We start from the raw sequence: 16651 nt of genomic DNA on the forward strand, positions 1-16651 counted from the left end.
CATTGTGACTGTCACGGCAGCGACGGACAGGACGCCGCCCTTCCGGGTCATGAGATTCTCCCTGGTGGTCCAATCGTGGGATTGAAATTTTTGAATTATCGTCTGGTCGTTTTCTTTTTCGCATTTTTTCGTTCCCTACAAGTTATGGAATCTTTAATAAGTATAAAATTGAATTTTTCAACTTTTTCAATATAATAGAAAAAAAAAATAATTCTAATAATCTTGTCAATTTTCTTCGGAGAAATGACTCGTGTTTACTTTGCTTTCCAAAAATATCTTATTGTCTCTGCACGCGAATGCAATCCGGTTAAATGCGTTTTTTTCGTTCTATCTAAATAAAATCTCTTTAAAATTTTGTTCTTTAACTTATGCATTACTTGCGCGGCTCCGCGATATTTCAATGTTCCTTTGATTAAAGATCAATTTGCGGTCTGTACTGATCGATCCGTATCCTCTTCCGTCGCGAAGATAATCTGCCTGTTAAACGGTCATACGGGCTCTGCAAGGTCCTAAGCTCGTACTTCATGCCGCGCGATGGTACGGTAAGCCAGGAGCGTACCTTATCAGGGATCTGACTCGCGCAGTGAGCGGCTATTTGTATTCATAAGTCCGCGGGAGGCCGGCGCTGGCTCCCTGGGCACAGTCCTGGGACCGTTCTAGGCCGCACAAGGCCCGACGGTGTGTTCCCCCGGGACCAGTTCCGTCCGAGGGCACCGTTTGCGATGCGGAGACGAAGGTAGAGAGAAAGAGAGAGAAGGAACAATAGAGGGCCACGTCATTCAGCAGAGAGGCGCCCTTCTCTGCGCGGACATCTTGGCACCGTCGACGTACGTATGTGCATGTATGTATGTATATATGCACGTTCGCTTGCCGAGAGCTGTATGTGCCGCTGTATGCGCGTTCGAGAATGTGACCAGTCATCGAGTTATTTAATTTTTCGAGGCACCCCCGCCGCGCGTGTTTGCTCAGCCCCGCTGTGAGCACAAATTACCTCGCGACCGAATCACCTCGGGCGAAATGCCCCGGGTCCGCGGCCCGTCCGCCCCCTCTTGTAACTCAGCGTCCGCTGCCATCAGCGTCGATGATGCTTCTTATCCTCCGATGATCTCCAAGACGGAAGTCTCCACAGAAAAAAAACTGACACGTCTCTTTTTCTCTCTTTCTTTCTGTCCGACCAGAGTCTGCTCATTTTTCGATCGGCCGAATTGCGCGAGTAACTCGAAAACAACTTGAAGGATACGATAAATATTTTTAAAATTATCAATGGAAAAATTTATTACGTAGCTTGAAAGCAATATCGTTATTTTTTTACGAGCTTGTAATGTTTAAAACAGGAGAACAATTTTCTCGTCGGCTAGAAGTCTCTTGTTATTTATTATCGCTGCATTGTATCGGTCTTAATTGACGTCAATTTTTTTTTTCTTTTTTAACACGGCCGTACATAAGAGACGTTCGGAATTTATTCCTAGCAATTGCGCGAGGACGTAGCTGCAACACCTGAACCCTTTACGCACAGAGGACACGGGACCAAAACGGACATGCCCGCGTTCTCTCCCCGTGGCCTAGGTACGCATATATACGGTCAGTCCATCCTCGCTATCTATATGCTAATCCATTGAGATGGTACCCGTAGATTACACCTCGGAATTAGCCCAGAGACTCGGGTATCAGGGCCGCACAGACAGGCCAGGCTGTGTATCTATACGTACCTTTATCCCACCTTATACACGTAACCCATCCGCCGCCTCTCTCCCTGCACTTACAAGCTTGCGTACACATACACACATGCCCTTGTAAAGATCAGACACGCGTGTACAGGTGTGTATACCTGGCCGGAACCATCGTGGTTCGGTATAGAACCTGGATGACTCGGCGCTTCCAGTTCGTTAGCCCGTGTTAATAACGTTAAAGAGGATGCGATAAACTCGTTAGGGGACGAAACCGCGCAGGCAGCTAAGCTCGACCTTCCTCGAGGAAGACTACAATAGAGCCACGCCAACACTGCTCGCTTCTTCATCGAATCGAACATATTCTTTTTGGCATTTACGATATACCTAATACCTAATATAATGTCTGTAAATGTTCTCTAGCGTAAGAAAAGCATCGATAGTTTGCCTCGTTGAATGTCGATCGGTATACAAATACGTAATGTATAAACTTTGTTTTTAATGTGTTTTAATTTTCTCGTTAGCCACGCGATACGCAACAATAATATCTACTCGATGATCGTACTCTAACTATTACGCAATACCGGCGTAGAATAACACGCTTTCGTCACGCTCAGTTATTTCGTAAAACGGTACTTTTTTCGAGAAGTTAATTTTATGACGGTTCTATCGCGTCAACACATCGGTTATTAAGATTTCTTTTGTCCGGCAGCACTCTATTATACTTTATGTCAACACACTGTCGGTTTAGTGTTTCCCGTAAATATTTTATCATCAGACTTATTCATCATTATACATTATTCAGGTTATATTTATTACAGTATATATCAAATGGAATATTAATAAATATATTAATAAATATATTAATAAATAATAATTAATAATCGCGTTTGGATGATACATAATAAATTTTTCTGAGAGTGTATCTGAATATATTATACATGTCGAGGCTATCGCACTCTTAATCGTGCTATTGTAATTCAGAAAGCAAACGTCGTGCCGATTATGTGGCGCTTACCGTTGGAACCCCCTCGAAACTGTGACATTTGTCGGCGGAACAATCGCGTGGCGACAGAACCGTGTGCTCGAGCACCGCGGTAAATTTATTATCCAACGGGAATATGATCGCGCGACGCGTATTTGCGGGACCGAGGTACACCGAGGAACACGGTACGTAGGTACGTACGAATATAATCCTGTCAACGAAAGGGTCGGTGGGGGGCTGGAAGGGAGGGGGAGGGAGAGGACTGATTGTGCGAGAGTGAGCGCGCGTTGCGGTGTCGATGCCCCGTGTTTGGCCCATCCGGACCAAATTCGACGTGTGCCACCCGCGAAAATACGAGGCCGCGGGTTATGAATCATACACCTCTCATACGCCGTTATCGCGCGAGATAATAATCGTCCGCGAACGCTAATTTCCCCGACCATCGTGTAATCGCGCGACGCCGACTTGTCGCCGCTCGCGTGATTACGCTCGCGTGATTACGCTCGCGAGATTCATCCGTCGACGAGAATTAATTTTACGCGAACCGATTTCAAGCTCGAGAATCTGAATTTAGTGAAAAATACTTTCGCACCGCGTCGTTTTATCATTTTATCATTTTACATCGTATTTTACTTTGTATTTCGATAAACCGTTTCGATAAAACAAAGTATTTCACATGAAAAGTACTCGCTATCAAATTGCGAAATACAGATTATCTTTTTCTTTGCAACCCGATTATATCGATGGATCGATTTAAATTTTCGGATGAACGAGAGAACGAGCGACATGATTAGAACAAGGGTCGGAACGTCGTACCGGGCATCTCGTCGTCGTATTTCGACGCGATTTCATTCGGCCCGCGACTGAACCTTTGGATTATGATCCCCGACGATGGAAATGGCGCTAGGTAGGTGGGTATACCCGAGATAGGTAGGCATTATGGTGGTCGTTGGGAGGCGTCGCCGAACCGAACGCTGAATCACCCAGCGAGAGTTTTCCTGTCAGCGGCAGGACGGGCACCGCCATCCGACGAAGCCCCGTGGAATTGCCTCGCACGGCCTCGAAATGAATGCGCGAACGCCCATTAGGGGAATAAATCAGGCCAATGTTATCCGCAGGATCGCATAATCGATCTCGCGCGCTCGACTAATCCGGGGCCTAATCGTTTCACGGCGCTGCCGCGGCCAGAAAACTTCCTCCTCACGGGAGAAAGGGGAGAAGGGTCGTTGGACAGATAGCAGGATTCATCTGCAACCGCGAAAAAGATGTGCGATGCATATCGTATTATAATCTAGCGTGTCCTAGACGGAAACATGAAGAATAATTAACAAATTATGAATTTAACATTTGTCGAAGCGTTGAAATAAAAGCGTTGACATTTTTTTCGCAACGTGGCTTGTTTTATTCAATGTGTGAACGAGGCATTAACTCTTGGATGACATGAATGACATGATAGTCGCGTAATTTTAACCTATAACAAAATTTCTTTTATATATATCCCGAATAGAAATTATATACTTGTATAATATGAATTTTAATTTTAATATACTATATACATATATGTATTTAATTATATTTTATATAGTATGTAAACATTATATAATATATTTTATATATATTATGTTATATATATACTATATATTTAATTTTAAATATATATAATAAATATATTCTAAAAAGAATATATAATATATTTATTTGAATTATCACAAAATTTTAATTTATAAAACATCCTTAAGATATAGGTGATCACAGGTGACCCGGTGTCTGTCGGCGGAGAATTAAACACATGACTTGCGTCTCATCGACCGCATTAAATACACATCCCGCTTTAATCAGAATCGATCCTTCTTGCCGGACTTTTCGGCGCGGTTGGGGTGGTCAGGGAGGGGCACGAGGAGGTGGATGAATTGTAGGGTGCGCCGAGTCGCGAAAATGTTTGGTTAGCATTTGGCTTATTGGCCGGCGAATGTTCGTGCGCTGTTAGGCGTGTATGGATGGCCCCCAGGTTATAATAAAGCTAATTCCGCGGAGCTCTCGAGGCAGCTCGTGCCGCAACATGTTTTGCCTCTCGTTCTACCACGTCTGCCCCCTCCCTCGTTCTATCCCTTCACCATCTCGCCGATATATCCGCTCCCGGTATGCACCCCGTAGTCTCTCTCACGTCTCTCTTTCTCTTTCTCTCTTTCGCGATGAGTCGCTCGCGCGCCGTTAGAGCAACCGAATATATTTATACGCCCCCTCGGAGGGCCGCGGCGCACGTCTGCTTATTAAAACGTTTCCACCCCGACGAGAAGCGCGCGTTCGCTATCCGCTTTACATCCCGTATTCCTTTTATTGTTCGAGAGAAGCGACAGAAGGGAGACAGAGATAGCAGGAGGGCGCGAGTAAGCACGTGCATGCCCACTGAGTAGTTGAGTACCTGCCGCTGGCCACATTCGGCGGAATTAGACGCGCGAATGTACGTGGCTTAACTGCCGGGCGAGCGTGTTTTTGAGTCGGCGCTGATGCGCTACGAAGAGCGATAACAATGGGAGATATGGATGTATGGGAAGAGGGAAAGGGGTTGGAGAGGGGTTGGGGAGGTCGGCCGGCTCGTTACCGTGCCTGCTGATGGTCCCTTTGTATCCATTTCTATGATACTTGGCTTGCTCGCTCGTGCTAGGATCACATCGTAAGTGATTACGCGGCTTGTATGCGTCTCGCGTCCGTTAGCTTTTTATCCGATTACGAACGTGATATACGAGCACGTCCATACATCTGCGCGTACATATATCCGCTGTTACGGTGAAATATTTACTGTCAGATATCCGGATTATCTTCGGTAGAAGAGTATAATTTGTTAATATTCGATTAACGGACAAATTATTTACCTTCTTTTCGATAAGGCTTGCTGGCAATTTACTCGTCATTATTCTTCTTTTCGCGAATCGTATCCGTTTTCTCGATCGTTTTACCTCTGATAGAGATATTAAGAGACGAGTAAGAGGGCGAATTAAAACTTGATCCTGACAAGTGGCTCGCGATTGATCGGTTCGCGGGCGAAGAACTTTAACAGGCCTGTTGCGTTAATTAATTCCCGCTGTTCTCAATTAAAATATTAATTACGGCGGAACAATGACTCGGCGAAAGAGGCCAGCGGTGGGAAGAGTAGAGGGGCGACTCGCTTCTTCTCGTTCATCTGCCGTTCATCCGCGATGGACCTGGAGAAATCGCCATCGCGATGCTATTACGATTACCCGAGTCTTATAAGCTTATCTGATAACCGCGCCATTATGGTCCATGTGCGCCGTCGCTGACTGGCCCGTTTGTCTGATCGTTCATGGAGACCTCTCGCGCCACGGAAGGATGAGAATATTTGCATATCTCCGGGATAGCCCCGAGATACGAGCGAACCAGTGTCTCTGCGTCTCCCTCCGACGCATCTCATCCAAGATTGTCGCATGTATCACGCAATTGCTTAAAAATCAATCAGCGATTCGCGCACGTACAGGATACCATATGATCGCATACATCTATATCTTTCGAGATTTTTCAGTCTCTTGAGCATCAGAATCTTTCTCCTCGAAAACTCTTTGGCTCTTGGTGAAATGTCGACGAATCCAGCCGGATTCTCGTTGCTTGCATAATTTTGCGACAATTTGCATATTAATCTTGAAACATATGCGGGAAAGAATTTTTGAGAATTGTGATTCTCTCTTTCTACATATTCTTATATATACTTCATTAATAATCGAGAATCTCTACATATTCCTTTACCAGGTGCTCTTATGTATTTTATGCGAGAGAAATAAAAAGCGGGTGCATTTTTCATTCAGTCACATACGGATATTATTAAGTAATACAGTTTCACGGTATCATGAAAGAGGTTGAAATTAAATATTAATTCAACCCCGTCTTTTCGTTTCCGCCAGGCCGTAATGTCTTTTTGTCGCGAGTACAATTGTTGCGTCGCTGATGAAGTATGGCCTCTCCGATGCATGCGTATAACAAAGTCCGTCCTATCGGCGTGCATCTGTACATTCGCACGCGTACAGGCGTGTTTGCGAGAGCACACGTAGCGAGCACGAAAGCTGGGAACGCACCTCGATGCATCACCTGACGCGACGGGGGGTCAGTGACTATCATTTCGAAAAGAGATGGAATTTCCGGAAGAGATCTTTGAAAGCTCTCGGGCGACACGACGTAGCAGTCGATTCTCCTTTCGACATGAGCGGCGCGGCGGAGGGGGAAATTGGATTAACTTCGGAATGTCGGGACGTACTCATCTCGCGCGTCCTTCAAAACGTGATTTCACTTAAGGACACGCGTGATGTTGTCGATGGATAGAGATATATCGTGGCCGGCTAATGATGACTCGGCCAAAGTGCGCATCTCTCGCGCGGACGGTACCGGTAATTTATGAAGAGTCACGATCGATTCGGGGCCGAGTGTCGATATGAGCACCTCGAACAACCGACGTGGTCGTGACGAGTGAAAATACAAACAGTTTAACAGGGATGAGTAGTCGTTTAGCGTTCCTGGGATCGGGAGAGAACCCTTTCCGCTCCTCCACAGCCGCCACCTCCGTCGTTGGCGTCATCCTCTATCATGGTATTACGTGTATAACGTGGAACGTTGCGCCGGAGATTGGTATACGCGAACGTGATTAAATGACGAGCTTCTCGTTACAAAGCGTTATTCGCGATTTTAGGATAAAACACATGGAGAATTTACTCGAACAAATTGTAAGCAATGCCAAGAATATATCGTATAATACGATAAGAATTTTATCGCGAGTATCTCAAGTGTGCTTTTATGTGCCCCGTCATTTTGATAATCGTGATCGAGAATCGTTCGATTTGCCGAGCGTCGAGGGAAAAGGTGAGGAACAACGTTTCCGAAATGGGACGGCGGGAATTGCGTAAGTGCGTGCGGCCGAGTCAGCCAGCCACTCAGCCAGCCTCCCAAGGTCTCGCGTCGGAGAATCAATTATTGGATCCGTATATCAATCTGATGGGCAAAGCGCGCGCGGTGGCCTCCCGCTGCGCTCACGCATTTTCTTCTCCCTGTCGTTCCTCCTTCCTCTCTTTCTCTCTCGTCAGCCTCACAACACACACACACACACACACACACACGTTGGTGCACTCGCCGGAGTGCAACCAACGCCAATGCCATATACAGAGGACCGGTTTTCGCCGCATTGCGCGCGTGATCGTCCGCGTGACGTAGCGCGTAATGTTGATTTTTCGACGGATCTCTAACCCCTCTCTCTCTCTCTTCTTTTCTCCACAGGGCACCGACGAGGATGACAGCGCTTCCGTTGCCTCGGTAAGTTCATCATCCACCGCAGATCGCGATTATTGTGCGCGCCAATCCGATGAGAGAGCTGTACGGGGCATAATTCCCTCTCCGTGGTTGGACGTGCACCTTGATGAATGCATGCCAGGATCGTGGCCAGGGATCTTAATTAAAATTCGCCCGCTCTCAATCGGACGGGCCTCGCTCGATCTTGCGCGCGTTGTCGATCGATCCTCCGTCGATCGACCTCTCGCGCTATTAATTGCTAATAATCATCGATCGATGTTTCCTTAAAGCAACTGGATGGAAAATCGCGGGAATGGTTGGTCAGGGCAGCGCAGGGGAACTACCAGGCGTTGGCGAAGCTCGCGGCCGAGGAACCTCGTCTCACCAAACTCAAGGTAAGAGTCTATCATTTCGCTCTGACTTTAGTCGTAAATCATTTCGCGAGTATTCGTGGAACTCTATGACGAGCGATAACACGAAACATTTTTAACTAGGATATCGAAAACCCCCGTCGTTTTTAATTACGAATACAAATCATGCCTGAACTGTTCTTCATCTCTTTAAATGGAGACAAAAATATTATTAGTTATAACTGTATCTAGGCAAAAGAGAAAACACCACATTCTCGTGCAGAAGAAATGAGTATTTGTAGCACGCGTTGCATGCAAAAATTTTTTACATTCGGGCGACATTTATCGGCTTTTTATCGCTCACGCGCAATGGATCTCATTTAATTACGGCTATGCCACTTCGGGTGATAATGGCAAAGGTAGCGGGCGAGAGGTTCGAAAATATATAATTACGGTGTGTGGCTTACCGTAAGGCCTGGGGATCAGACCGTTATTACACGCACGGCAGAACTTAACACCTGCGGCGTTGTAAATTCGCCGTTTTCGCGCGCCGCCATTGACAGGTCAATAAATCTAAGAGCCCCCGTGGCAATCAGGCGGCCGTTGTATACCGTGCTAGCGATATGTGGAGCGGATCAGGAGTGGCGGATGGTAGCGGATGGGTTAAAGGGCCATTCACACCACTTGTATCGATTATAAATCGCCGTCTGTCAAGCCGTTCCACGAAGTAGCATCCCTTCAACGAGATACCGTAGGTATTGTGTCAAAGTGAAGCTCGCATAAAAATTTAATTAAGTATTTCGTACATTTCTGCATCAGTGATAATTAACTGTGAGGAAATATAATTGAATGTAAAAAAAGTAACGAAAGATAATATTTTTAAAATTAATTAATTAATCAAATGTCAGTACAATTTTACTGACTCATCATAATAATTTTATAATCGAAGCGAGCTGCGCGTTAACGTCTCTTCTCTTGTCACATGTTTTTCCTATCTGAAGCAACCTTAACGCGCGAGCACTGAACGAGAAAGAGGAAGGGGCGGACGAGAGGGTGAAGTGATCAAAAGGTGGGGACGTTGCACGGTGGTTGGAGATGGTCGGCAAAAGGGGTAGGAGAGGCGGCTCGACCGCACAGGGGCTGCGTGCTGAATTCATTCCGCTGGACAAGGCTGCCCCACACCCACCACCGGCCGGGCCACGTCGGCCTCATCCCTTGGGATAAATTGGCCGAACCCGCGTGTTTGCGGATAACATCGCCGCGATATACGCTTGCCTATATACGTCCGTAGCGAACCCAAATCGTCCGCGGACCTTTTTGCGACGTGTCTCGGACTCGCGGAAATTGGCAACGAACCGCTCTGTCGTTGTTTGTTTTTCTGTTGTTTTTTTTTTTTTTTTCATTCGCGCCATACCTTCTCCGCAAAACACACGCATAAACCAGGCGAATGAACCAATTTACGATACTCGGAAAGCGAAAAAAAAAAAAACAAACTCGAGCGTTGGTAATTTTTCGTCTCGAGGGAGATTAACATATAAAGCGAGTGCCTGCCAAATTGTCGCGTTGATCGCTTAAATTTTAATTTGTAAATCTATTATGTATCAAATACATATTGTACAAGACCGATTGTTCCTACGCTGAGTCTTCGTGTGCACGTAGACATATAATAATCTATCATCGATGAATATGCAACAGAGTTTGGGCCGGAGAGGGTGTGACTCGATAGGGTGTTGGAGAGCTGGGTGAAGTAAGCGACACGGGGTGCCGGGGGAAGAAAGGGGAGGAGAGAGTCGAGAGGGAACGGGATCGTCAGTAGGCATGCCAATTACTCTCCCGGTAATTAAATCAACACCGAAGCTAATCAACGTTACCCCCAGCGTATCTCTATCCCCCTTCGGAATAAATAAATCGGACGATTATTCGATATTCGATTAATTATAGAATTAGACATTGCTCGCAAGGATCTTGTTGCGAGCAAATCAATCAGATATTTGATTGTAATGTTAAAAAGAAAATTTAAAAACGCGAGTTTGCAGAATTTATAAAAGAATTCAACTCTTTTGATTCTGTATTTTTTCAGATAAAAAAAAATAATCGCACATTTTTATTCGACGCGTTACATCTTTTCTTGTCTGTTACAGTCGTGATGTGGTCATTTTCTCCTTTCTTTGTCCTTTATTTTTTTCAAGCGTGATTCGTGACTTCGAAACGTCGCGGACGGCATTGTATTCTGTAGGTCGGGTGTACATCATCGTCATCATCGTCGCAGTATACTTGCTCATTATGCTTTATTAACGGACGCGTCTGGCATCGCGATAGATTCGCTTCTGTGAGTAGCGCGTGCGTTCCTCGGAAATACAAGACCGTTGCATTGTCGGTTTTATTAACGTGACGCGCGGCTGTTCGATTGAGGAACCCCATTATGTTTATTTCCACGAAACCCGCTTTTATACTATTTCGACAGCTGCAACTGTCGTGGATCGCTTTGTTTATCTCGTAACCCGCATCTTTCTCATTTCCCATTCCTTAGAGACCGAATAGTTATTAAAATTGATTTTACGTTAAGCGATTTGCTAAAGTTATGAGCGAGATTGAAAAAAATTCCGGTATAAACGAGCGATGATAGATATTTATAAAACGTAACAAATTATTAATAGCATTATTCGCGGAGGACAACACTGTAATAATTGAGTTCTGCGTCGCTCACGAATAAAAGCTGTTAGCGAGGCGATCGCCCGGGCAATATTATATAGCGACCGGTATTTGCGGGTTTGGCCTCCGTGTATTTATCTCGTGGTATCTCTCGGTTTAATAACGCCAGGCAATCAGGAGGTATACCCCGTTCGTTCCGTTCGTGCATTCGTACAGGTCTCTCTCGCGGTCGGCTCTCGTTCACCCTCTCTCCATGCCGATAAATAATAACCATTTGTATCGGATTCTAATTACTTGCTCTAAGCAAACAAATAAACGGCCGGAGATGAGAGAGTGCCGTGAGAGGAGCAGGAGGAGGAGGAGGAGGAGAAGGTGAGCTTAATGTTATGGTGTGGCCGCGGGCTGATTTAAGGAGTGCGGGACCGCCCACCTCGAAGATGTATCTCGGAGCTGAGTATCGGTCCACCTGTTATGAGCGTTTCAACGCCACCGTGCGCTCTTCTTTCCTTCTTCACCCGGTTGTTATCGTTGTTTTCTTTCGCCACTGTCGGTCACCACCGGTCGGGAAAAATTTCGATGCCGCACGAACCTTCGTCCTTGTCGAGCGACATCGAAAATGATTTGATTGGAAATAATAATTCGCGCGCAGACTCCCGAGCAAATTAGCTCCCAAGTGCGAGCACTTTCATTTGCGGCCGATAAATTACGAATATCGCCCTAAGGACTACTCTTTAAGTGGCGCGTATCCTTCCGTCTGGCGAACGTGGGAAGGAATTCGCTTTCAGAGACTCTCCACCGAGAGGCGATCCTTTCTCGCGATGACGGCCATGATCGATAAGAGGCAGCGCGCGAGAGGAGAAACGCGTTTTCGCTTAAAAGGTCCTCAAAAAAGGCCGACGGTAGTTCGTTACCGGTGGGCTATTAGCGGGCGTAACGCACGTCGTAGGAGCGTCGAAGGACTAAGTAAACCCAGACTAACAAGGAGGCGTATCCAACGGACACGAATGATCTACCGATCCAAAGTTGGCATTATTCCTCTCTCTCTCTCTTTCACCCTCCCCGTCTAACGTTCACTCTCTGTCTCTCTCTCTTTCTCTCTCTCCCTTCCCCTTTCTCTTTTTCCTTCATGTATATATCCACGAGTCCTACCTCTACCTATAGGCGAATTTATCTACCTGTGCGCCTCCTACCTACGCCCCCGAATATTAACACTCTGATTTATGCGCGTAATTATCTCTAGTTATTTTCTTAGTACGGCCCCGGTACCTCTCGGCGTAGCTTGTCTTCGTAGCTGCCGGTGCTGCTGATGCACAACAAATTAACCGTTCCTTCTTCCGCCTCCCCGCGTTTCGCGATTCTCTTATCTCCCTCTCTCTTTCTCCTCTTTTCCTCGACGCCGTTCGTTTTACCAACGTGTATTTATAGGGATCTCGTTTAATTTTGTAATTGCATTCTTATTATTCGACGTACTTCTCCGCGAATGGGCGCTCGGTCGGAGAGAAAGAGAAGGCGAGATGGTTGCGTCTCGGATTTGACTCGCGGAGACCATTTATTCTCACGGCACGATTTACCAAACGACCTGTCCCGCTTCTCTATGGGCCGTGTGTGCTTTGAAGTGTAGAACATACACGGCTGAGATATATTCCCGTTCGCTTGTTTAATGCTTACTATTAAATTTATCTCACGCGTGTCAAAGATGGCTTTACGATGATTAAGGATCATTAGGCGATACTGAAGCATTATCTTTGACGGATACGTCTCAGACTTGTCAGATCACAAAATATTAAAACATTCTCTTTTCGAACTTACATGTAATGCGCAAATTAAATCGAAGTTTACGATCCCGATAAATAATGACTCTCGTTTAAATCGAAACATTATCGCTTGCAACTGTAGGAAGCAACTGCGGTCTTTTCTCGATTCACACGCAGGTAAAAAAAAAATCAAACCTGCCCGAGATACGTATATTTTAGCTGCGAGTATAGGTTTTATGGAGCGCTGTCAAAGGTGTCGAGAATCAGGGCGCCAGGGCGTCGTCATCTCGACATGGGATCATCTTGCGTGACGTTAGTATCTTTTTTATGAGCCTCCGTTTCTCGGTTCTCTTTTCGACCAGGGTCCCTTTTATTAGAGTTTCATTTTTTCCATTGTACAGATCGACCGATTTGCTAGTTTGTTCTTCAAAAACGATTCGGTCGGTTTTTTCTGACCGCTTACCGTTTGATCTGAATCTTTTGAAAAAAAAAAAATAAATAAACACACGAGCTACGACAACACCGATGACATCGCCGATGATATAACGAAACTTTTTTATTCCAAAAATTTCCAACAAAATTCTTCAAAATGTATTTGATGTATTCGTATTTCTTCTTGATAAAAAAAATCACGTTTTATTTACTCATTTTATGTCTACGAAAATAAGTCGCTGAGATATGTCACGCCATAATTTGTTTTATCTGTCACCGATTATAAGATACTTTCGTCATCGCTAATCGCTATCACGATAAAAAGTGCCCCAAACTCGTTTCGGCCGATAAATTAGCGGATTGGTACACACTTAACATTAATATCGCTGGTCCCACCGATAAAGACACGATCGCATGATCGCGCGGGATCATCCGCGTTCTAGTAAACGGGCGCGGGATCTGTAATCAAGGCGCAAGGCGTTGTATATAAGCCGACACGCGATAAGCGAGTCTAATTTAAATATTTCTCGAATAATCCTGGCGCCTTTCCCCGTTCGTCTCGCGCGAATAATGTCTGGTATACATCGTGACAGGAATGTCCCGTACCACGTGATTAATGTTGTAGTACAGGTGTACCGATACATTGTAACGCGTACACCCGTGTCGGGGATACCCGGCACGCACACGGCAGGCTCTGCGATCCGCGCATAATTTTACCGCGCCTTGAGCGAGGTTCCGAGAAATTATGCGCGTAATAACGAGGAACGACGAATAACGTCGGCCTCGACGATATCTACCCGCGAAATCGTTCGTGACGTGCGCTCGTCGATCGTGCACTCCCAGCGCAGCCCGGCACGTCCAGGGGGAAGACGAGGAGGAGAAAAAGACAGGGGCACGCAGGGCGTTCACATCGCGCGGGGGGATACACTTTACACTCTTCTTTTGCCCTTTTCATATATCCGTCACTCTCCTTGGCGCGTCAAGTTTCTCCCTTCCTTCCTTTGCCTCCTCTTCCCTCCCCCCTCCCCTTTTCCCCGTCTTCATGTCCCCCTGTTGTCCTGCTTGTTCGCGCTGCGCGCCGCTAATTAGCTTCAAGACCGATGACTATCTGTCCAGCCGCATGTCCTTAAAGTGGCGAGCCCAAACATCCGGTACGCCTTTTCCGTTTGGAATTCGAGTCCTTCCACGGATTCGTGACAGCGACAACGTTGTCGACGACGATGTGACGCTTGCCTGCACTTCTTCTTGAATTTGTTACTGAAAAAAAAGTACGCGTTTGCTTCATCGTAGTTGATACCATTAATCTTGACAATTTATGGAATCCTTGATTAAACGATGAATTATTTTTTTTTTTTTTCTTTGTCCATATACGCCGTATTGTCTCATTAAGAACGTTTTTTATATCTCGAGATCGTAGATATTTGAGAAGAGAGAAAGAAAAAAAAAAGAGATGCTTATCTGACACTGTCGTTATTACGTTATGTCTGCGGTATCATTTTATGAAAGTCTGTGCGAACAGATGTAATCTAATAAACATAAACTCTTTAGTTGCATTACAGTACAAAGAATGTCTATCTGATACACGCGGTGTAATGACATAGGTTTAATGCAGCGTGTATGATTAATGGTGTGCTATATATGAATAGCATACATTTAAAGGATATATATACGTATAATTAAGCAGCATTTATACGTGTAAGCGTTTTATCGCTACACATATCGCAGGTGCATCGCGCGAATGCGAATCGCGCTCCGACTTTGATTCCATTACGAGTCCGTACATCATCGCCGATGCATAGTAGCGATCAAAAGGCGGAATCATTAGCCGTCGGGATTTACCGCTGGCGTCTCATTGAATTTGGAATCTTGCCTAGAATTAATCTGCATGAAATCGCCGGGACGATATGGCGGCGCCGCGCCACTTTCGGATCGACCGCGTCTCGTACGCGAGATGGAAGAGTTCGTGTACAAAATGCACACATCGTACAGCACACGCATACCTACACAAACACAGACCCACCATCCTCGTGCAATTAGTAAGCGGAGCTCATTATGGAGATTCTTCGCGTAACTAAATACTTAATACAGGTCTCGCTATCTCTCTCTCCCTTTCTCTCTCTCTCTCTCTCTCTCTCTCTCTCTCTCTCTCTCTCTCTCTCTCTTTCTCTCTTTTTCTCTCCCTTCCCGCTTTGAATTCGTAAAGAGTCGTGGTGTTGCTAGAGGCAGACAACCCGCATATAATGACAGTCGCTAAAAGTGAGGAGCCCCTGGCGTTCCTATAAACGCGCAATAGCAGACACACACGTACACACGCATACATGCACGCACGCACGCACGCACGCACGTTTGCGCGCGTGCTTCCCTATATGAGAACCAGCTCTAAACGCATCGGACGGATCGCGTGTCGATCTACGCCGAGATATTTGTTACTTTACAGTTGTATCACGTTTTGCGCGTGGAAACAAAGCCATTGTTTGTGGTTCGTACATGCTACGCCCGTCTGAGCCAACCGGCCACGTCGCAAACCACGTCGTTTACAACGATCGAGGATGCGGAGCGCCCTGTCGAAATCCTTGTCGATCTTTTCTTCCGACCTCGTCGTCCTGTCCATTTCAGCTTAGCCCGTCGCGCGTGATGATTGGAAACATATTCCGAGACCTCGAGCAACATATTTTGCTATCAGCGTTGCGAATTTATTAATTCAGCTTTTCTTGTAAGTTTGATTTCTTATATCTGTATCGCGAAATTTCAAGTTCGTAGAGTACAAGTTATAAACTTGTGGAACTTGTTTATATCTTCCTACGCATTTGATTATTCTTTTTTTTTTCTCTTTTTTTATCACATTTTTTTTTTTTTTTTTATTATAATGTATGTACGGCGAGTCGCATTCTACGCTTTGCCGAGAAATGTGTGGAGGAGTAGTGGTGACGGTATACCGTATCTGATGAATTTGTGAGACATCGTTGATATTTCAGTGTCAGAGTCGACGGATTTTGTCATTTGTAGCGAGCTTTGAAACGTCGTGTACATCGCTGCGTTGCTGAGCTAAATCGAGTTTAGACTCTAATTGCACAAAGACGCCATTTCGGAGCGAGTCGTCGTATACTGGGTGTTCCACACATTATATAATTTCTCTTGAAGAGCATATAAATATTGAGTGGCAAGGAATACAAATTTGAAGAACTTGAATGATGAAATATGAATTTTGAATTATAAGAAACTATACACTTATAATCGATCCAAGAAATGCAAGAGCGAACAACGAGACGATATTCTTTATCAATATTCTTAATTTTGATGAAATACCTTGCTAGAATAGAAATTTCATTTGATATTTTGTTAGTCTAATATTTGTAGAAATTGCGAAAAATTAAAAGATTAACTCGAAGATGGTGAAAAAAAAATTATCTAAAATATTTTAATGTATATTTATAAACAAAAAATATTTAATACAATGTTAATATAATTATAAAAAAATATAAACAAATTACACACATACATTAATTATAATTATATAATATATTT

General features: G+C 45.1%; 1 protein-coding gene across 2 annotated transcripts in view; it reads left to right on the top strand.

Annotated features, from left to right (window-relative positions):
• Positions 1-16651, top strand: part of LOC140676459 (uncharacterized) — a 70179-nt gene that overhangs the window by 7232 nt on the left and 46296 nt on the right. The window contains exons 5-7 of one of the 2 annotated variants that reach the window (XM_072911541.1): positions 7927-7962; positions 8229-8333; positions 9290-13197. In XM_072911541.1, coding sequence (XP_072767642.1) covers positions 7927-7962; positions 8229-8333; positions 9290-9298 — 150 coding nt within the window. In that variant the 3' untranslated portion in view covers positions 9299-13197. Of the gene's footprint in view, positions 1-7926; positions 7963-8228; positions 8334-9289; positions 13198-16651 lie in introns of those variants that run through there. The other variant, XM_072911540.1, reaches the window with a different exon arrangement.

The sequence above is a fragment of the Anoplolepis gracilipes genome, chromosome 2 (assembly GCF_047496725.1).
Source record: "Anoplolepis gracilipes chromosome 2, ASM4749672v1, whole genome shotgun sequence".
NCBI classification, from domain to species: Eukaryota; Metazoa; Arthropoda; class Insecta; order Hymenoptera; family Formicidae; genus Anoplolepis; species Anoplolepis gracilipes.